The sequence below is a fragment of the Lithobates pipiens genome, unplaced genomic scaffold (assembly GCF_037356315.1).
Source record: "Lithobates pipiens isolate NorthernLeopardFrog02 unplaced genomic scaffold, aLitPip1_a1.2 Scaffold_19, whole genome shotgun sequence".
Classification (NCBI taxonomy): Eukaryota; Metazoa; Chordata; class Amphibia; order Anura; family Ranidae; genus Lithobates; species Lithobates pipiens.
Genome location: NW_027507764.1, coordinates 432,917,070 through 432,940,779, shown reverse-complemented (window position 1 = coordinate 432,940,779; position 23,710 = coordinate 432,917,070). Strand labels below are relative to the sequence as shown.

The following is a 23,710-nucleotide window of genomic DNA, read 5'->3' as shown; positions in this document are numbered from 1 at the left end:
ATTCTGCTATTACACTTTTAAAAACTAAGCTGAATTGCAGTCATAACCTAACTAAGCCTAAATATACTCCTACCCCTTTCTAAGCCCCTGTACATACGGTCGGAAATTCAGACGGAAAAGATCCGACTGGACCATGTTGTCGGATAATCCGACCGTGTGTGAACTACTTCGGACTTTTTCCATTGGAATTGTCCGACCAACAAAGTTCTAGAGCTGGATGTAAAATTTTCCAACATGATCCGATCGGACTTTGTTCGATTGTTTGTAGAGAATTCCGATCGGACAAAGTGCCACGCATGCTCAGATCAAATTACGAGAGCAAAGCTATTGGCTACTTGCTGCAACATAGTCCTGTCGTAACGAACGAACGTCATCACGTTCCAAACAATCGGATTTTCCAACAACTTTGTCTGACTGTGTGTATGCAACACCAGTTTCGGACAAAATCCATCGGAAAAAAATCAGACGGATTTTGTGGTTGGAATGTCCGACTGTGTGTACAAGGGCTTAGACTATTATATCTACCCTGTGAAAGAGAAGAGCTATATGCTTACTTATACTGAAGTCGCTCCGGTCCGGTTACAGGACAACCCTCAGTGCAAAGGAGGGACAGCCAACAGCAACTGCCCAATAGTAGGCCTATAGGTGATGTCATCACCCAGGCTCTGCAGTCGTTGTTACTGCCTCTCCTCTAAACTGAAGCCAGTCGTGACAGAATAGGTACTGTAAGTATACACATCTTTTCTTTTACAGGTTAGCTAGAATAGTCTTAGAATGGGGTTGGAAAAGATTTAGGCTTGTTAGGGTTTGACTGGTATGCCACTTATAAACTTCCTGATTGGCTGGTTGATCAATGCCTCCAAGCTAAGTTATGTGCGTGTACAGATTCTATTCATTTCAGAGTTTTCTGCAAGTTTCCTTATAACATACTTATATAATCACAATAGGAAGTTAGAATCACGGCACAGATGGGGTCACAAAATTAAAATTTTCTAAATATATTTAATAAAATCTTTACAAGGCATAACTTAAAGGAATTTTACTCATTGTGGGTATATACTAAAACAGACAACAGAGACACATAGAGGTAAACTTAAACAAGGGAGCCATTAGCGAACTGGAATGTTATGTTGAACTCTGATAATAATACTTCCTGCAGTCATCAATTCAACCTGCCAGCAATAAGTCACCCTTGTCGCATGTCTATGGGCAGTGGCAAACACTGCCAGACACCCTCAGCCAACACATCTTAGTGATCCATCTAGATGGAATGATCGCTACTTCTTTTATAAGCAGGTGTAAAGGGTGTCAAGAGGACATTCCCATCCTACCTCCATACCATAAACATGCATTCATGAACATGTAGTGACTGAGACACCTAAGGGCAGACAGATTGTGCCTACACATCCACTGTCCTCACAGGTCGAGAGCCAGAATTAGTTGGCAATAATAGTTTTACCATGGCAATTATTCAACATTTTGTACTCTTCTAAACCTTTTGTATTTCCTTTGTCTATTATGCTCCATGAGTAATAGTATGATTCCCCCTACCCTAACCTCTATAAAATCACTGTTACTCTAACATCTTTCCCTGCTTGCCTGTTTATCCCAACATACTATACTAGAGCCAGAACACGGCTTCCCAACATTCTAAGGTGGACACACAACTATGTGACTCTGTTTTGTAAAACTAATTACAATAAATAGTGTTCATAAATAAATAGGAGTTGAATATGGAAGAATTGTTGCCCCTGTGGGTAGTTTTGTTTATATACTATTCTATTGTATCTTTTCAGATATTTTTAAGTTTACTGTACTCATATTTTCTTCTGACATATTCAGGTTAGTGGTTGGACACATTTATGTTCTGACATAAGTGTTGATTATTATTGGCATTGTAAGCAACAGTAGTCTACACATTTATGATGCAAATGTTTCGGGGTCACTTGCATATTGTATATGTATCTGCTGCATAAAATATGTTTGAAGTCTCAGAAGCAGAGGTAGGACAAACTGAACACTGTTGAAGAAGACCAAGTATGCAATACCAGCCAAGACTAGCTTTAGTTCCATATTAGTGGCAGAGTTACAGTTTGCCTACTTTTGCTCTAAAGAAACATTTTCAAACCTTAAGGGGTTAGCTAAAAAAAAGACTTCCAGTTCTGATCCTAATAACATATGACCTCTTTTTATAACGCACAACTACCAGTTGCTCTATGTTGTGTTCTTTACCCATGACAGGTTGCTGGAAAAGAAACCTGTTGTGTCTTCATTTGTAAACCCCCAAAAACATAGTGCCAGATCTTCTAAGCACCTCACTGATGATCCTGCCTCTGTCTTGATGGTTAGGATCTGTTAGAGTGCCTCATGTAGTGTATCAGAGAGAGATCTATTACTCTTTCAATAAGAGCCTCTTCCACTATGTTTAAATCCTATGATAAAAAAAAACACACACAGTGAGAATACAGGACAATAATACAGACCCATACAATGTGACAACAAATCCTTCAAATTAAATTAGAAATTAGTTAATACTTTTTAAATGTGAGTTGCATTTATTTTAATTAGCTAATTAAAGCTGATCTGTATTATACTGTATTATATTATAATATAATTTATATATATACACATTATAATAATATTACATTATTATATTCTGATTGATCTGTCTTACTGTACTAATAGTTGTTAAAGCGGAGTTCCACCCATTTAAAAGTCAGCAGCTGCAAAAAGTGTAGCTGCTGGCTTTTAATAAACAGACACCTGTCACACTGTACCACGATGCAGGCGCACAAAGCCTCGCTCCTCTCCACGGCGCCGGCATTGTAACTGTGGTCATGCATGTAACATGCGTGACCCGCGCTGCACGTTGTGAATGGCCAGGCAATCTTATGGGACCTGTGACGTGTCCCAGAAGATTGCAGGCAGGGAAGGGGGAGAGGTAAACTTGGGAGCTGGGTGCCTGTCAAACCTGGGTACCCACTCCGCCCCAAAGAAATGACATGCCAAATGTGGCATTTCAGGGGGTCACAAGTACTTAAATCGGAAGTTCCATTTTTGGGTGGAACTCCGCTTTAAATGTGTTTAAATACCATCCCTGAAGAAATCACTGTTCATAATTTAGGGTAAGTTCATACAGGTAGCCAAGAAGCAATAAAAACAGGTGAAAATAAAAAATCTGAAAAAACTATTATGCAGCCAAATTTTCCATATTTTGTCATGTTACAACTAAAAATGTAAATTTATTTTACTGGGATTTTATGTGATAGATCAACACAAAGTGGCACATAATTGTGGTGGAATCTTTATTTTTTATTTTTTTGGGTTAACAAATATTTTAACTAAAATTGCAATGCACGATCTGTGTTCAGCTGGCTATATACATTACAGGCATTTATGGCACAAGCAGACATCACCAGCTGAGGTTTTCTAATGGAAGAAATGATTGGGCAGGTTGGAAAACCTTGTTTCATTGCTATTTTTTCCCATTGATAAGCCACCACATCAGAGTTTTCAGATTGGCTTTTCCACCTCTCTCCATATAAAGGCAGTTGTACAAAGCATCTGTTTGATACTGTAATGTAACAAATCACTATCATGCACAGCAACCACAGATGTACTGACAAAGCCGATCTATGACCTAACAGTGAAACGTGTTGATGTGAGTGAGCTGTGATGTCTATTGTCACACATGTCAGGCCCCTTGCAATTACCGGGCTTTGCGAACAGGCAGTATGAACAGCATCAGTGGTGAATATTGTGAGTTACATTGAGCGGCTTCACAGCAGGAACACAGAGCTAATCAATGTGGAAGATTTGACACCTCTATATAGCTTTCAGATTTTTTGTCAAAGCTTAATTGAACAAGCAGAAGTTGGAAACCAATTGGTTTTAGTAAATCAACCCCATAGAGTCTGGTGGTATACAGGGCAGTCTGCTGAAATACTGTATATCAACATTTCATAGTAACATTATATCTTACTTAATGAAAAATAGGTTAAAAAGTAATTTAACACTCACTATGTAATTTTCAAAGTACATTGAATGTCTGGTATAAAGATGCTTTAGAAAACTTGAATCATAGCTGGGGTCTCCTCCTGGCACCAGGTGACAAACCGGACACACCTAAGAGAAAACAAATGACAGTTCGTAAAATTACAAAGTTCATGTGCGTGTAAAGGCAGGCATCCCAATACTTTTGACGATATATAGTTTATGTCATACACAAGGCCCAGGGGCTGAATCCAGCCCGCCAGGCCTTGTCTCGTGACCTCACACTCCATTCCATCACCTCTGGCTCTCACAAAAGCCTTCTGTGTTTATAAGGGACAGCTTTGCTCCCAGCAGCTCCACAAACAGAATATCTGCATGCATTCAAGGCGGGGGCAGATCTCCAGAATCTGAGAGATAGACGCCTACACAGGGAGGTACTAGATGGGCATGGTAGAAGAGAGAGGGCAACCAGACTGCTGATGCAGCCTGCAATAAAATTGAGTTTGACATCCCTGATCTTTGACATGTTGGAGAGTAATGGACACAGACACTTATGTACACATGACCGGACTTCGACGGACTTGGTCCGGCGGACAATCAGACGGTCTTTGCAGCTGAGGTCTGCCGGACTTTCAAACGAACGGACTTGGCCACACACGAAAACTCCAAAAGTTGGACGGATTTGAACGTGATGACGTAGAATAAGGAAGTTCATAGCCAGTAGCCAATAGCTGCCCTAGCATTGGTTTTAGTCCGTCGGACTAGCACACAGGCGACTGGATTTTTAGACCGGACTCGAGTCAGTCGGAAAGATTTGAAGCAAGTTTTATTTCTAGGTCCGATCTAATTGTCCGACGGATTCCAGTCCACCGGACCAAGTCCATCAAAGTCCGGTCGTGTGTACGTGGCATTAGATACAAATAATACCTAGGAATTTGTTTAGTGCTAAGAAACTCCTTACCACCAGTCTTTCCTCTGTATTGTGGAAGTTCAAACAGTGCTGTACTAGACCTTCTTCATCTACCTCCACTGGGCAATATGGGCATGTATACCTTAACACTCTGAAAAGAAACAGAGATCATTAGAAGAGAAACGTTAGAAAACTAGTAGAACCATTGAGATAATACAATGAAAACACTATATTAGTGCAGAATTGTGCTTTAACTGGCTAAGCACCATACTGTTAAAGTGAAATTCCAGTTTAGTTAATAAAAACAAAATGTATTTCTCTTTAGGCTACCTATATACTGTTCTTTCTCATTACTCATTATTAATTCCTGCCATTGGGCACTTTTAACTCTGCCAGATTCCAACTATTCTCAGTATAATCAGGTAACGTGTGTCTAAGTAGCATGAAGAACATGACTTCCTACTGCACATCTCTGTGTGCTGAGAGCTTGTGTGTTTCTCCAAGTGTGCAAGTCACAGAAGCAGTATCAAAGGGTTGTGACCTTGGGCCTGAGTATTAAAATTCTTTGAGATCCTTCAGGAATTAGAGCGTGCTGGAGCTTTATTCAGTTAGTGGCATTTTGCAACAGGAGCCATGTTGTTCTATGCACCCCAGTGTATGCATTAAAGGAGAGCCGACTTATGTATTCCTTATTTTATTTGTGTCAGTACTTCGCCCCAGAAAGACTGAGGTTATATACTGCTGGCCGAGACACAGAAGTCCATTCCTGCCCACTATGGTGCCTAGTTAATATATGTTCTTTATGTCACTTAGTAAATCTATAACCTCTATCAACCCTTTACATCTAGCAATGGTAAAATCATTCTGGAATCCAAAGCATTCATTCTCAAACTACAGATCTGTTCTGCATGCATGGAAGTCCAAAACCATTTTTCTACTGCTGCATTGTGTGAGGGAATGTATTTGGATTTTATTTGTTAGACTGTTTTAAGACATACTCTGCATATTTTTTATTATTCATGTAACAATTTTATTTGAAAGCTTATTTGGACCAAATATCTATTCTATGCTGCAGAGGTGACAGTTATGCATAGTTTTATTTTAGTCTGCACTCCAAGCAAACAGTTAAATACACACATGAAATGCATATATGGGAGCTATTTTACATGCTTAAAGCGGAGTTCCACCCGTTTTTTAGTTTATTAAAAGTCAGCAGCTACTAAAAGCATAGCTGCTGACATTTAATAAACATTTAAACATTTAATAAACCAACACTTACCTGTCCCATGGTCCAGTGATGCGGCCGCCCAGAGGCTAGCTCCGCTCCCCCTCCTCTGCGCCGTCATGGTAACTATGGGCACCTGGGCACTGCCCATGCATGAGTCGCACTGCACTCTCCTATTGGTCAGCTAATCTTCTGGGACCTGAGTTGTGTCCCAGAAGAATGCTGGCAGGAAGGGGCTGCCTAGGGCGAGAGGAGGAGTCGCCAATGCAGCTGGAAGATAGGGAGCAGGAAGTGGGACAGGAAGTCCCACAAAAAAGGTTACACACTCCCCCCTTCCCCCCAAAAAATGACATACCAAATGTGGCATCAGGGGACAAGGAGTGCTTAAAGCGGGAGTTCCACTTTTGGGTGGAACTCCGCTTTAAGGATTTGATCCAATCCTGAGATCTACATAGCACTGCCACCCAGCACAGCCCTGCATAGCATGGCAGAAGGTCTGATTTTTCTCTGCTGCATTTAAAGGGGTGGTAAAGTCTAATTTTTTTTTTTTTGTTTGTTTGCTTTTTTAAATAACATGTTATACTTACCGCCTCTGTGCAAGGGTTTTGCACAGAGTGGCCCGATCCTCCTCTGCTGGGGTCCCTCCACTGCGCTTCTGCCTACTCATGAAGAGTTCAGCTCTCTGTTGCTCTGCTTTTTTCTACTGTCAGCATGTTTAGATTTGAATGGAATCTTGCCTTGCACAACCTTGGATGATTGAAATGCTCCTCTTTATTCACTAAGCTAAGTGCACATCCCCTATTCCTTTAGTAAATCAACCTTTGTAAATCACCCGGATCATTTCTAAATTTACAGTTTGGAACCTTAGGACCATGCCAGCAACAGGATTACCAATTGGAGTACCCATTTGCTCCTATGGCATTGCCACCTTGCTGGCCAAAAATCAACAAAATCTTGCTCACCAACAACATAGCATGTGAGTGCTCTATTACTGATACTGCCCCTGGTAGCTTGTTGCTAGCAGTGGGGTTGTTAATGTGACTTGAGCCTAGGTTTGTCAACACCAACAGATTTTGGACATCAATAGTAATAACAACTTTCCAACCAGACTGGTTTATTTTACAGTTATCTGCCCTGTCAGTATGATGCCAAAACTCCCTGCTGTCACAAATTTGCTATAACTGTCCAGATTATGTTTCCATCCCCAGAAGAAGCACTGCTTATAAAATTGGCATATGTTTGCCACAACTATGAAAGAGAAAACCTCCTTAAAGGAATAGGACCTACTTTACATATTTGATAGATTTTAGTGTTATTTACACCTAAAGTGGCAGCTGCACCATATTTCACATTGCTGTTTTTCACGCTTTTATATTTATATGAAGTTTGCGCTTTTATCACAATTGAACTTTATAGCATGGGTGTTAAAGCCCACTCTCTTCGCTGACGCAAAAATGCATTACATGGATGGCAAAAGGTTGATAATCATCACTTAATAATCATCATATGTGACATACCTGCATGGTGTTTTCCCCAGCTCTTCCAGAGGGCCGTATTTTGTAATGTATTGCTGACACCTATTCATGTGTGCTCTCATTTCACTCAGGCAAATCTAAAAATAAAAAGATATAGCTAGATAAGTATGAAACCCAAAGCATATTTCACAGTGCAATTGTTTTTTGATATGGGTAAAAACAGAAGAAAAAGATGTAGACATGACAATTATGTAAGGGAAGCTGTTTGGTTTTGTCTGTATAAGGCTGGGTTCACACTATTGCCAATTGGATGCAGGAATAATTGGTAATAGCAGGAGATTGTGACCAGTTCTCTATGGAGCCGGTTCACATATCTCCGCTGCGACTCCGCTGCAAATTTGCACAGGGATCCTGTGCGTCTTTTGGTCTATTTCAGGTCCGAATTCAGCCAAAAATTCGGGCTAAAATCTGACCTGAAACGGTGAACTGGGATGCAGTGGACCTCTCCTAGGAGCTGCATCGGCATTAGATGTGAACCCAGCCTCAGTCATGTGTGATCACAATTTGTCAGCATAGCTATTTTCTGTGCCAGAATTGAATAGTGAAAATGTACAATATACAGTTGTGCTCATAAGTTTACATACCCTGGCAGAATTTATGATTTCTTGACCATTTTTCTGAGAATATGAATGATAGCACAAACTTCTTTCACTCGTGGTTAATGTTTTGGCTGAAGCCATTTATTATAAATCAACTGTGTTTACTATTTTTAAATCATAATGACAACTTCCCAAATAACCCCAATCAAAAGTTTACATACGCAAGTTCTTAATACTGTGTATTTCCCCCTTTAACATCAATAACAGCTTGAAGTCTTTTGTGGTATTTGTGGATGAGGCTCTTTATCTTCTCAGATGGTAAAGCTGCCCATTCCTCTTGGCAAAAAGCCTCCAGTTCCTGGAAATTCTTGGGCTGTCTTGCATGAACTGCATATTTGAGATCTCCCCACAGTGGCTCAATGGTATTGAGGTCCGGAGACCAAGATGGCTACTCCAGAACCTTCACTTTATTCTGCTGTGGCCAAGGATAGGTCAACTTGACTTTGTGTTTTGGATAATTGTCATGTTGGAATGCCCACGTAAGTCCCATGTGCAACTTCCTGGCTGATGAATGCAAATATTCCTCCAGTAATTTTTGATAACATACTGCATTCATCTTGCCATCAATTTTGACCAAATTTCCTGTGCCTTTGTAGCTCACACATCCCCAAAACATCAGCGATCCACATCTGTGTTTCACAGTCGGAATGGTGTACTTTTCATCATAGGCCTTGTTGACTCCTCTCCAAATGAAGCATTTATGGTTGTGGCCAAAAAGCTAAATTTTGGTCTCATCACTCTAAATGACTTTGTGCCAGAAGATGTGAGGCTTGTCTCTGTGCTGTTTGGCGTATTGTAAGTGGGATACTTTGTGGCATTTGCATAGTAATGGTTTTTTTCTGGAGACTCGACCGTGCAGCCCATTTTTCTTCAAGTGCCTCCTTATTGTGCACATTGAAACAGCCACACCACATGTTTTCAGAGCCCTGTATTTCACCTAAAGTTATTTGTGGCTTTTTCTTTGTATCCCAAACAATTTTCCTGGCAGTTGTGGTTGAAATTTTAGTTGGTCTACCTGACCGTGGTTTGATTTCAACAGAACCCCTCATTTTCCACTTCTTGATTAGAGTTTGAACACTGCTGATTGGCATTCTCAATTCTTTGGCTATCTTTTTATATCCCTTTCCTGTTTTATACAGTTGCCTTTTCCCACAGATCCTTTGACAATTCTTTTGCTTTCCCCATGAATCAGAATCCAGAAACATCAGTGCAGCACTGGATGAAAGATGCAAGGGTCTGTCAGGAGTCCAGAAACTCATTGACCTTTTATACACATACTCGCACACTAATTACAAGCAAACAGATAACAGGTGAGGATGATTACCTTTAATAGCCATTCAAACCCCTTTGTGTCAACTTGTGTGCATGTTATCAGGCTAAAATCACCAGGGTATGTAAACTTTTGATCAGGGTTATTTGGGTAGTTTATGTTGTCATTATGATTTATAAAGAGTAAACACAGTTGATTGATAATAAATGGCTTCAGCCAAACACTAACCATGAGTGAAAGAAATGTTTTTGTGTTATAATTCATATTCTCTGAAAAATGGCCAAGAAATCATAAATTCTGCCAGGGTATGTAAAATTATGAGCACAACTGTATTCTCCTAGTTAAAAAAAATCTTGTTGCATGTGAAAAAAAAATTGTCTTTGCATCGGGTCATCCTCTGCTCTGCAAGGTTTAATTCTGCCTAGGGAATGGGGAATACATTAATATACTTATCTTATTCCTCATTCACCCAGCAGTGGGTGCTTTCTTCTGCTGTCCAACATCCTAAGATGTGGGCAGGCCCTTGGGGACTTCATGTACAATACAGGACTGCTGGTGCAGCATTGAACGGAATGACATCAGAGAGCTATGGAACCCTAGGGTTCCTCCAGAGGTTGCTAGGGGTTCCTTGAGCAATGAACAGTTTCTGCCTCTCAGATAAATTCCCACTGACACCATTGATCTTTTTAACTATTTGTAAGGGGGAATTCTTCGTAATGATCACAAGTGTAAAGGAGCATTCTTCCCACTGACCATCACACTTGTGTATCGTGAGCTGTAGATATATTAATTTTAGCAGGGGCTCCCAGAGACCGGAAAGTTGTTTCAAGGGTTCCTGTGTTGAAAAGGTTGAGAAAGGCTGTTCTAAACCTTTAATTCCCTGTTAGTTACAATTGAAGATCTGTCTGTACAGTACAGGCAGGGTAATTATGTCAAACACAGCTGCCCATCCCCTTGCATAAACAAAGAGAACTACAGTATGTAGGATTATTCTTGCTAGAGGATGCAGAATAGAGCATCTAAAAAGGTAAGTTGAAATTGTTAAATATTTATTTTAAGTTATGCTATGTGAATGGGGACATGTAATAAATAAATAAAAAGTACCGATAGGTGTTATCCCAATTTGGCTTGCAAAACTGGAAATACAGTAGTATGCATCCCGGGTCCAACATAGAGTATATCCAAAAAATGGGTGTTAGGCTCATCTCAGTCAGGTATGTTCCTTCACACTGGCTACACATGTGGCTCACTTGTTACTAGACATATGCACTGCCGAAAAAAATGTTTTGCGTTTCATTTGTTTTTTTTCGTATTTTGGGTCATTCGTTATGATTGAAATTCGTTATTTAAAATATAAATTCGTAACCTCAGAAAAAAAAAATCAAATTCCTTACGTTCCATTCATTTAGATGCGGTATTCATTATTTTTATAATTAGTAAAAATCTGAAATGCGAAAATCCAAAATAATAACTAATAAGAACTATTAAATTATAGGTATTGGAATTTCCTTTCAAATTTGGCTGTACAACTTGGTTACATGTCAAACTGCATGCTAAACAATTGCTGGCAATGGCACCGTCCTAATTGGTGGTCGCTAACAGACAAATTTGAAAGGAAATTCCAATACCTATAATTTAATAGTTAGCAATAGTTATTGTTAGTTATTATTTTGGACTTTCAAATTTTTATATTTTCATTCTTATTTTCGTTCTTTTGAATTTTCACATTTTGGATTTCAGATTTTCGTTGATTAGAAATTTCGGGTTTTCGAATTTTAGATTTTCGTTCTCTAGAATTTTCGGAACAAAATTTGTTAAACGGGTTTTCATTAATTCGAATATTTCCAAATGAACAAATTTTGTCGAATTTTGGCAAACAAAGAATTTGTAACGAAACAAATTGCACATGTCTACTTGATACCTGTCTAAGAACAGCTTCCACAGTCACCCTTGAAAAAAGTCATGTGATTGTGATGCAACGCATCAGGAGGAGCCGGGTGATGTCATTTCCGCCCATGGCCGAGACCGGAAGTCCTTGTTTTAACGCTGTTGAATGCTTCGTTTTTGACATAGTTTAAGAGAGGTCTGTTAGGACAGAAACCAAACAGGAGAGGAGCCTCCAGTGTCTCCACAGCCATGTCACCTCCAAACAAAGAGGAAAGGAGAGGAGACTGCCACTGAGGATTGTATAGATGCTTGACTAGACCCATTGGGGTCTTCCTTAAGGTGAGAGGCTGGGCACACGTATACATTTTACTCTTTTGGTGCTGGTGACACTACAGGAGTCCAGCAGCTATATATCCATTATTGCACTTTATTTATTTTTGGAACCTTTGTAATCTACACAGAGTAGCGCATAAGTATTCTTTTTCCACATTTTTCCACATTCACCACAGTTTTTCTGGATTATGAAAAGAACAGTGAAATAGGTGAACATTGCTAATATTTTATGTCTTTTTCTTACTATACCAATTTCCTTAAGATACCTTTTCCATATTTTTGTGTGCTATACCCGGTTAAATTATTTTATAATAACACAACTTGTTTTTTTCATGCACAGGTTGGCGTATAGATGATTTTACCTTTTCCTCACACTCTTCACAATTCTGAAAAACAGTCTTCATCTTCTTCATGATGTCCACGGCAAGTGTTCCTTCAGATGACAAGTGAGTGCGGCAATATGGACAGGCATATGCATTATTCCTCAGACTAGCTTTAATACAGGTGTGACAAAACCTACAAGAGAGGAAAGAAAAAAAAATTATTTTTTGCAGAACCCAAATGAACACATCTGTAAGTCTATCAGGAATTTTGCAAAATATAAGGTTAGCAGTATTTTGGTAATATAGTCTTTATCAGGCTTTTACATTTAATAAAACAGTAGAAATAAAAATAGGTGGCTAGATTTTGACACATTCGTGGCTATTATGTCTAGGAATGTGAATCATTTGCAGTAACTTTGGGTGAGTGAGCTAGGGTAAGAGAGCATTGGGGAAAGAGGCTCAGTGCCTTAAAGGGGTTGTAAAGGTAAATGTTTTTTCACCTTAATGCATTCTATGCATTAAAGTGAAAAAACATCTGACAGTGCCTGAGCCCCCAGCCCCCCCGTTTTACTTACCTCACCCCTCGAAAATCCCGCGCTCGCCCCGTCGTCCTTTCCACCGTTCAGCTTGGCCGCTGATTGGCTGGAGTGGATGGATGGAAAGCAGCGCAGCCATTGGCTCGCGCTGCTGTCAATCACATCCACTGACGCGGAGGGCCGGGCCATGTGATACAGCGAGCGGCTATAGCCGCCGGCTGTATCACGGGAGCGCGCCCGCAGGTGCTTCTCACCATGCGAGGGAGCTCGCATGAATGTGAGAAGTACCTGCGGGAGGAAGCTGAGACAGCCGCCGAGGGACCCCAGAAGAGCAGGTTCAGGGCCACTCTGTGCAAAACGAGCTGCACAGTGGAGGTAAGTATAACATGTTTGTTATTTTTTTTTAAAATTAAAAATTCACTTTACAATCCCTTTAAATCTGCAAGACTAATGAAAAAATTGAGTAGTTATGGTCCACATAGGCAGTCTTTAAAATTCAGGGGGGCAACTAATCAATAAGAATCAAGGCAGAGAGAAGAGTTTCCTTTCCCCCTGGTGGCTCCCCTGCCCTAGGGGGTGCGGAGCGTGAAGCAGTCCTGCTCCATCATAGCTGTTGGTTCCAGAATCCTGCTTTTGGCTGCGATGCATTCTCACTGTCTGTCCACCTACAAGGTGATTGATGTAGCCAGTCTCTGGGTGGAGACCAAACCTGATTTAGGCCAGCCAAGATGGCAGTCTCATGGTTGTGTTAATGTGGGTAATACATGCTCAAGCCCTCTGTATTTCTGTCCTGCTCTGCTGTTTGGATTCCCCTGTTTATGACCTCAAATTGTATATCAACTATTCTCCAAACTCTGCCTGCTTTTTGAATACGGATTGGATCCTGACTACTCTGAGTCTTGCCTGCCTTTTACCAGGACTGTCAATGAACCACTCTGCCTGTCTGCCACCCGTAAGTACCTGCAAGTGGTGGCCAGGCGCTATAGCATTGTGTACAAGACCTGGGGGCAACCAAGTACCGGTAGGCCTACTTGCCTTATGGGAAAGGAGGCTACTATAGGTGAAGAATACAGAAGCTAGCTATAGTGTCTGACCACCTGGGTTAGGGGTAAGCGCGACATTGGGATATATTGCCAAAAAGGTGAAGAGGTATGCGTGCATAAGCAAGCATTGCTGTACCTCATTTGTTATTCTGAAGACATATCTTGAAATGAATAGGTATATAAATAGAAAATATACTACTGAAAACAGTAAATTAGGAACTAATAATCACTTTAGGGAACATTCTGCCTCTCCACTTTGTCTATTTATTCACTGTGTACGGCAGCCAGTCAGAGAGAATCTGGCCAAACGCAAAGCGTCTGTTGAATGAGGTTGACCGGAAATGGCAAATGGAAATCGATCAGCGTTGGCAGCCAATGGCTGCTAAGGCATTAAACACAAGTGCTTACACACCATATCTTGCTCACACAGCTGGTAGATAATTCAATTTTTTCTGACAATGCCATATTGGTCATTTTATAGAAAAGATAGAGACACTATATCAGTTGTTGCCCGTTGCACTGCCATATTGGCTTTATTTAAAGCAGAACTTCATGACATCACGCAAGGCTCTCTCTCGTGAGATTTTGTCAGGAAGGGACTGGGATGAGTTATAAGAGGTCCAATGAGAGCTGCAGAGCTAGAGGTGTGCCTCTGTGTAAATCCAGGAAGTGAAAAGGCAGCAGCTTCAGCTGCCCACAGTTAAAATGGCTGCAGCCAGACTCAGTGGAGGAAGCTTTCTGCAGCATATTTGGAAAGTACAGAATCACAGTATATTTAAAATTATATGTAACATAGTTAGAGGGAAGCTTCAGAATGACAAAGATGTTTTTATTACAGATTATGTGAGCAGACTTCAGTTCCTCTTTAATGTTCTGATAAAAGTTAATAATTAAACATGAGAGTACTGCTGACCTAGTTTTACAGTTCACAGCTGACCCATATATCACATATGCTTAACATATCATTATGATTATTGGATATAAATGTCTTTGCAGATTGAAATATATTTTGGTCTGAAAGCTGAGTACATACATTACCAACTGTATACCCTGAGAAGATCAGACTCCATTGAAAATGTGCCTTTTATGATTATTAAAAAAACTGCAAAGAAACTGATCTGATCAATTCTGAAGGATTCCTGCTGCTTACTACTGAAAGGGAGCACATTGTATATCTGTACTGTGTCAATGAAGCTGATTTAGTTGTTTGGTATTAGTTTCCTCTATTAAAGATAACATATATTAACATAACTTTTACACATTTTTGGACGAAATAGGGGAGGATTAATAATTCCTATGACTTTTTTTTGCCATATATGTTTCAGTAGGGAAATCTCCCTTCACTTCCTGTCCTGTAGACTCAACTAAGTGTCCCCATCTGAAGATTTCTCCTCTATTCGTGTTTTAAAGTGATGTTCAACTCAAAATTTTGGATTTGCACTTTCATTCCCAGTGACATTAATGATAAGGAGAGTATGAGGATGAAACTTCCTAATAGAAAACAGACAGCAATAATAACTTGATAGTGATTCAATCCCCCACCACTCCATCCCCATGGGCACATATGTGCAGTGGCTCTGCATTAAGGTCCACCCATCCTGCCACTGCATATATGGAAGGGTGGAAAGGATTGAAGCCCCATACACACTATCAGTTTTTCTGCTGAGTTTTTCCTTCAGATTTACCAAAACTATATAATATGAGGGCAAACCTTAGGAGTTTCAATGTGTATGCAACCAGGCGGGCCCTTGCATTACATGGTTTTGGTAAATCTGAAGGAAAAACTCAGCAGAAAAACTGATAGTGTGTACGGGGCTTTAGAATACCTATCAGGGAGATCAACCTTCTCTATTTATAATGATTACCATTTTCAGTGAAGGTGAAAGTAAAAAAAAATTGGGATGCCACCAGAATGGGAACGCAGGGGAACTCTTCCAATGGGGACACTAGTTTGGTTGACAGCAAGGGATTCCCTAAGGACTTGGACACTAAGAGACAAAATCCTTAGTAATATGAGCATATATTTAAGGCCAGTTCCATATACATGAACACTCAGACACAAAGCCCAAACTGCAATCAACAAGGCAGAAGTCAAATTAAACGAGGTTCAACAGCTCCTCAGGGCCATCATGGATACAAGTCCGTTCAGCATACCACCCCAGGTGGGCAACTTGTGGGTCCCTAGGGGGGTATGCTGAACGGACTTGTAGCCATGATGGCCCCGAGGAGCTGTTGAACCTGGTTTAATTTGACTCTTGCTTTGTGGCACTCCGAACTATTGGCTTTCTGCTACAAATTCCAAAATACTTGAAACAATATATATGAGGATACTTGGAGCCTTACAGGAGAGAATATCTTTCATGGACTCCTTTGCAAGATAGTGAGACCTGTTTTTCTCCAACAATCCCTGAGTGTGTCCCGAGGAACCTAGACAGCAAAACGCGTTAACGCACGAGGGCTCACTACTATGTATACTATGCATGTTTGTTTTTGCCATGTATTGTGTATATGTTTTTAACTCTTTATCTTTTTTTGCTTTTTGTACCACATGTTGTTATAAATAAAATAATTTTATATCTATTACTGTACATTGTGCCTTTAAAGTCTGACCTTTAGGCTATCTTATGCCCATTTTTTTCTTTTGCTATATCAAATTCCTATACAGATGTTGCCATAGGAGTGTTCTCTTCATATTTTCTATATTTTGGTGGCATTTAATCCCCTTTGCAGTTTGCCTTTTTTTGTTTATAGTGCAAAAAATAAAGACACTTTAAAAAAAAAAAAAATATTTGTTATTTTCTGCTAAAAACAATATCCAATAAAAATGTAAAAAATCGAATTTCATAAATTTAGGCCAATATGTATTCTGCTACATATTTTTAGTTCAAAAAATCCAAATAAGTGTATATTGATTGGTCTACAAACTATGGGATATTATTAGTTATTTATATTTTATACTAGTAATGGCAACGATCAGCTACTTATAGCAGGACAAACAAATTGGATGCCTAAATGGCACTTTTTGGGGACCAGTGACACTAATACAGTGATCGGTGCTAAGAAATATGCACTGTCACTGTACTAATGACACTAGCTGACAAGGGGTTAACATCAGGGGTGACCAAAGGGTTGTTTGCCTAAGTTTTGCTTACTCACTGTGGGGGAGGTGCATTGACTAGGGCAGTGATGGCGAACCTTGGCACCCCAGATGTTTTGGAACTACATTTCCCATGATGCTCTGGCACGCTGCAGTGTACTGGAGCATCATGGGAAATGTAGTTCCAAAACATCTGGGGTGCCAAGGTTCACCATCACTGGACTAGGGGAAGGCAAAGATCTGTCTTCCTGCTTTGCAGAAACACAGGATTGTTGCCTTCGCTTCTGAGAGAATGACAATCTGGCTTGTTTACATAGGCAGATTGTCGTTCTGCCTGTGTCCTGTATAATCAGCGTGTGTCGGTGGACGTCGAGTCCACGTTACCTCCAGCTGTGTATAATTACAGCAGAAATGGGTCTCCGGCGACGTGCACCTCAGAACCGGAAGTGTCAGGTGATGTACTGGGTACGTGATCTGGCGCAGAGCGGCCCTGCCACAGTCTATTGGTGGTGGGCAGTCGTTAAGTTGTTAATGTTAATTATTCTCTGGCTCTTTATAAGGGTGCTCTGGTTGTGCTGGACTGACCAGCCCCTGAATACTACAATATTCTGCCCATTAACCTGCCTTAGCTCATTCCTGATCTGAATTGTATTTATGTATGGATGTCACATATTATGTCTTTAGCATGGTTAGATACATTGCTGTCCCAGTCATTGGAAATGGAAGTTCAGTTTATCGAGATCTCATAGATAATGTATAAGAACCTTTTACACACAGGCATGCTTTAGTATATAAAAAAAACAAAATCCGTCAGGTTCCAGTGACATATACACTGACATATATGTGACATATATGTAGGTCTGCACACACTTCTAGTATGTACAGAAAAATGCAGCATCTCAGAGGTCTGGGAAAGGATGGGTCTTTTCTAACCTCTGCTTCACAACTCCATGTTAAATATTTCCGAGCACAACACTCTCATCCAGTATGTTGTTTGCATTGTCATCCACTTTATGTCTTAAGGAGTGTAAGCCAAACATTGCTGGACGTTTATATTGTCCATGAGCAGATTTTCTAGCTGGAATTTCTCTTCCAAGTTGACCAATCTTCTGAAAACTCCCTACATTGGGCAGGATAGGCCACTGAAATTACAAGAATGTTTTTGTTCTCTCCTATTTGCCTTTAAAAAGCCAGCGGACATACAGGAATAGGATGATATCATTCTGGGTACATGCCAGAATTGACAGGGAATAAATACAAAGTTCACAACAACAATGCTATGACTTCCAATCTCTAGTATCAATATTTCTGGTAATTCCCCAGCTTTCTTGCCTGACTGGAAAATGAACTATACAAAGTATAGCTTCATATATTAAACTGGACCTGGAACAACAATAAATAACACAAAGCCAGCACAAAAAATGATGAGAAATACAATTACTGTATCGTTGGGCATAGAAAGTAAGATAGGGCACCAGAGGGTGGAAGGGAGAGGTATTTGGACTTTTTTGTTCTGATTTTACTTAACAGGCCTCAGCCCCCTTTCACACTTGTGCGACCTGGGACTGCAAAGTCGCATGACAAGTCGTAACCCATGATTTCCAATGGGTGCTGTTCATATCTGTGCAACTTCAAAGTAGTCCCTGCACTACTTTGGTCTGACTTTGATGCAACTTGAGGTCCATAGTCCTCAAGATTACAAAGGCATTGCCTATCCCACCAAGTTGCGTTCAAGTCCTGCCGATGTTGCGTCAAAAGTCATGCAACTTTCAGGTTGCACAAGTGTGAAAGGGGCCTACAAGTGATACTAAAGTCTCTTTTTTTTGTATGAACATAACAAACATGTTATACTTACCTGCTCTGTGTAATGGTTTTGCACAAAGCAGCTCCGATCCTCTTCTCTGGTCCCTCTTTGGGGCTCCTGGCCCCTCCCTCCTGCTAAGTGCCCCCACGGCAAGCAGCTTGCTATGGGGACACCCGAGCCGAGCTGCAGCTCCATGTGTCCATTCAGACACAGAGCCGCGATTGGCCCCAGCCCCTCTCTCTCCTCATTGGCTCGCTGACTTTTATTGACAGCAACAGGAACCAATGGCACATTACATATTAAAGAAAAACAATTTCTGTAAAGGAAACATGCTGCAAGTAAGGATTTAAAATACTTGATTTTACTGTGCTTTTACCTGCATTTTTTTTATTTTCCAAAGATGTTATTGAAGAGAAAACAATTTTGCACACACATAGATCAGACATATGGGGGGGGGGGGGGGGGGGTACTAAAACTGGTGCACAAAGATTCTAGTGTAGTTGTGCACAGTAACCAATCAGCTACCAGGTTTTATTGTCAAAGCTTAATCGGACAAGCTGAAGTTAGAAGCTGATTGGTTACTATGCACAGCTGCACCAGATTATAAAGTATGTGCACCAGTTTTAGTAAATCTCCCCCAAAGTACCTGCAACTTTTTTTTTAATTGGTAACATGGTCTCTTTAAGAGTACCACTGCTGCTACAAGTTAGGCTGCTTTCACACTGGGGCGGTATTCAGGCGTTACAGCGCTAAAAATAGCGCCTGTGTAACGCCTGAAAAAAAACGGCCCTTTTAACTCCAGTGTGAAAGCCGGAGGGCTTTCACACTGGAGCGATGCGCTGGCAGGACGGTGAAAAAAGTCCTGCTAGCCGCATCTTTGCAGCGGTGAAGGAGCGGTGTATTCACCGCTCCTATACCGCTCCTACCCATTGAAATCAATGGGACACCGCGGCAATACCGCCGGCAAAGCGCCGCTGCAGCGGCGCTTTGCGGGCGGGTTTAACCCCTTTTCGGCCCTTTTAAAACCACCCCGCTAGCGCCCGCACACCGCCGCTAAAACGACGGTAAAGCGCCGCTAAAAATAGCGGCGCTTTACCGCCGATGCTGCTCCCGCCCCAGTGTGAAAGCAGCCTTAATGTCCATTACTTAATTTCTCCCTTAATCTGCATAACCTGTGAAACCAAAAATACACAAAGAAATAAATCACAGAGGTAAAGGTAATGACACTCACCTTCAAAAACTACAACAAATGAAAGTGTACATTTCACCATACCAACCACATTTCAGTTGTCATTGTCTGGCAGATTGCTATCATAAACCGGTATTTTCCACTGAACTGCTTTCTGAAGTGTAACTCCATTGTTCCCTTACTGATTTCACATCTAGAATAGTCATACCATACATATCACAGCAGAACTGTGCAAGTACTGTTTTAAAGAAGGAAAAAACAAAAACTTCAGGTTTGTACTGAGAGAAGTTTTTATCATTTCATACATCAGCAGCTATGCCATATATATGCAGTGCCCTTTGAAGTAACATTGGGGCTACATTCACAGTGCCTGAGCAGAACACAGATGCTGGAATTCATAAAGACTGGCGCAGACAGATTTTGCAAAAGTGTCCCTCATGTGTTCTAAAAGTGGTGCAGGGTGAGACAAATTCCTGTACATGTCTACAACTTGTACCTGGATATAGCTCATGCTGCACCCCTTTTAGATGGCGTTTGAGACACTGCAAAATCTGTCTGAGACAGTTTCTCTCTGTGTGCCAAAAGAGAGTTGATCTTAAAGAGGAAGTAAACCCTGATGGGTTTTACTTCCTCTTTTGTTCCCTGCAAAGTAAAAGTATAATGCATACTAGCCCATTATGTGGCACTTACTTGCAAACGAAGCCTGCGCTGTCCCCACTGGAAGCCACATCCATCTTCAGAGTTGCAGGTCCTATGACATCATCAGTTCTATAGCAGAGCCCATAGCCCTGAATTGGATGTGAGAATGCTGAGGGATAGCTCACTGCTGGATCATAGGTGATTTCCCCAGAGATGGGCTTTAACTTTTTCATTATTATTTTGATTATTTCTTAGGCGTTCATTATCTCTTGAGCTTGTTCACACGTGTACGGTGACCTGTGTTTTCATGCACTGGTTTAACTCAGGTGACTGCTGGGACACAAAGAAAACAATTGTTTTCTATGTGCCCCATTTACATCCCAACACTGGTGTGATGTGTGGGGCATTGGGTCTGCTTTGCACTGGCACTGACACGAATGACGTGTCATTATATAAAACTTCAAATAAGAGAAAATAAAAAGCTGTGTGATGTGCTGAAACACACAACGCATTGCTTCCTGCTGGAGCCAGCACTGTATTAGCCTGCACAATAAATCTCTGGAGGGAATTCAATAAAGCTGCTGCGCCACTTTTCTGGTGGTAATCTCTCTTAGTAATGTGCCCAATTCATGAAGCATCTGTGACAGTTTTAGTTCTGACAGCGACTCATTCAGCAAATTCAGGAAGTTCTAAAAGGCACCACCTATACATTATGGAGCAGTGAATGCACCAAATAGCATAAAAATACAGACAGTTCGTATCTCACGTAAGCGGAGCTAATTAAAGTGGTTGTAAACCCTTACCGACCACGTTGACCTACAGGTAAGCCTAGATTAAGGCTTACTTGTAGGTGCAAGAAATTTCTCCTAAACTTACACGATATAGGGGATATTTGCAAAAGACAGGCACCGCTGTCTACTGAGCGTGCCATTGTTCATGCCGTTAGCAGCGGCTCCCGTGCACATGTGCCGGAGTGACGTCATTGCGGCTCCCGCCAATCACAGCGCCGGAGCCGCGATACCCGGAAGGAAGATGGGCGCTTTGTGGAAGAGGGGACAGTGGTGACATTGCTGGCTCCTGTGTCAGGTAAGTGTCACATAATGGGCTACCATGTGATGCATAGTAACTCATTATGCTTTACCTTTGCAGGGAAACAAAGAGAAAGGAAAACCCATCAGGGTTTACTTCCTCTCTAAAGTCTTGCTTTTTTTTTTTTGTTTGTTTAAAAATAACAAACATGTTATACCAACTTCTCTGTGTAGTGGTTTTGCACAGAGAAACTCCAATCCTACTCTTCTCGAGTTCCCCGCAGGTGCTTCATGCCCCTCCCTCCTGTCGAAATGCCCCCACAGCAAACAGCTTGCTATGGGGGCCCCCGAGCCACTGCTCTGTATGTCCATTCAGACATGGAGCCGTGGCTCGGCCCCGCCTCCTCTCTCCTCATTGGCTCACTGACTTTGACAGCAGCGGGAGTCAATGGCGCCTGCTGCTGTGTCTCAGCCAATCAGGAAAGAGAGCCCTGGGCAGCCAAGGTTCTCATGTACATCACTGGATCGAGATGGGGCTCAGGTATGTATGAGGGAGGCGGCTGCACACTGAAGGTTTTTTAACTTAATGCATAGAATGCATTAAGATGAAATACTTTCTACTTTTAGAACCACTTTAAACATAAATTAAATAGAGTTTCTGTTTTGTGGTGCTCAGATACAGTGTAGTTCTGCTTTAAGTCTTCTAAGTCACTATAGACTAATACCAATCTGGCTGAAAGCATCACGTTACAAAACAAGGAAACTGCAGCGAAAAAAAAAATCAAAGTTCAACCTGTCAGTAACAACGAGAGGTCAGCAGGTAAATTAGGATTCATTTATAATCCAAAATGATATCACTGAATTGAAAAACTAAGATGGACTCCATAAAATCCAGCAGCTGGACCCAAACCAATCAACTTTTGTTGAAGGACACTGCTGGAAATCTTTTCGATCAGATGCAGCCTCAGTACGGGTACTTTGAAAGCCATCAGCGGCAGCTGTCAAACTACAGTAGCAGCCCCAGGAGATTTGTTCACCAGCACTGTATAGCATGGCTACAGGGATCCATTTGTTGCTTTTTTTCCTACAAAAAAAGCTACTTGTGTGTGGCCAACTTGAGCCCTTCATTGAAAGAGTAAAGCTTTTATCTTTGTTTTTCAGGTATAACTGCATATCATTAACCTTAATGAACTTTGTCAAAATATAACGTACTTTTCTGTGAAAGCGGGGGAGGAGTAAATCACACTGACACAAATATGTACCTTTCAAATCCAGGTAATCTGTCTTTATTGCCTCTTGAGCTTTTACCTAATCCTTGCCTGCTGTTCACATTTTTATGGTTTTGAACAAAAAAACCTTAAAGGGGTTGTAAAGGTAAACATTTTTTCACCTTAATGCATTCTATGCATTAAAGCGGTTCTGCACCTAAAAAAAAAAGATGTCTGTGGCGGTCTGCCCGGAAGTGGGTGCAGATACCTGGATTATCCAGGTAACTGCACCCCCCTCCCCCCTGAAAGGTGCCGATTGTGGCACCGGAGGGGGGGAGGGATCAGATTAGTGGAACTTCCCCTTTAGGGTGAAGAACCGCTTTAAGGTGAAAAAACATCTGACAGTGCCGGTGTTCTGTCCAAAAATGTCCACCTATCGAATAGTGTCCGCCCCGTACTGCGCAGGTGCAGCGATTGAGCAGTACGGAGCACAAGGAGATTTGGAAAATCTCAGAAGATGAACGGCGCTTGCGCCGTGAGTCCAGGTGCAAGCCCCACCATCCAAGTGGACATAGGGCTGCACATATTAGAGGGCCCCACGCAGGCTCGCTTCGCTCGCCACACTTTCGGCATGGCCTCGCTTCGCTTGGCTCTTTTTAATTCTAACTCTATGTCCACTTGGATGGTGGGGCTTGAACCTGGACTCACGGCGCAGGTGCCGTTCATCTTCGGATATTTTCGGAATATGCTTGTCATGTGTACTGCGCATGTGCGGTACACAGCGGACACTATCCGACGGGGGACAGTATTTGACAGGACACCGGCGCCCCCAGCCCCCCCCCCCCGTTTTACTTACCTAACCATTGTCAATCACATCCAATGACGCAGCGCGCCGAGTGATACAGTGAGTGGCTATATCACAGGAGCGCGCCCGCAATTGCTTCTCACCATGCGAGGGAGCTCTCGTAACGTGAGAAGTACTTGCGGGGGGAAGCCGAGACAGCCGCTGAGGGATCCCAGAAGACCAGCTTTGGGGCCACTCTGTGCAAAACAAGCTGCACAGTGGACGTAAGTATAACATGTTTGTATTC

General features: G+C 41.5%; 1 protein-coding gene across 1 annotated transcript in view; it reads right to left on the bottom strand.

The window, feature by feature from the left end:
- Positions 1 to 982: 982 nt before the first annotated feature.
- RNF125 (ring finger protein 125) overlaps positions 983 to 23,710 on the bottom strand; it is a 32,832-nt gene continuing 10,104 nt past the window's right edge. Inside the window, exons 2-6 of the mRNA XM_077492615.1 lie at positions 12,115 to 12,268; positions 7,646 to 7,740; positions 4,955 to 5,054; positions 4,021 to 4,125; positions 983 to 2,432 (exon numbers count right to left, since the gene is read on the bottom strand). Of these exons, the coding sequence (XP_077348741.1) occupies positions 2,346 to 2,432; positions 4,021 to 4,125; positions 4,955 to 5,054; positions 7,646 to 7,740; positions 12,115 to 12,268 (541 nt within the window). The 3' untranslated portion in view covers positions 983 to 2,345. The remainder of the gene's footprint in view (positions 2,433 to 4,020; positions 4,126 to 4,954; positions 5,055 to 7,645; positions 7,741 to 12,114; positions 12,269 to 23,710) is intronic.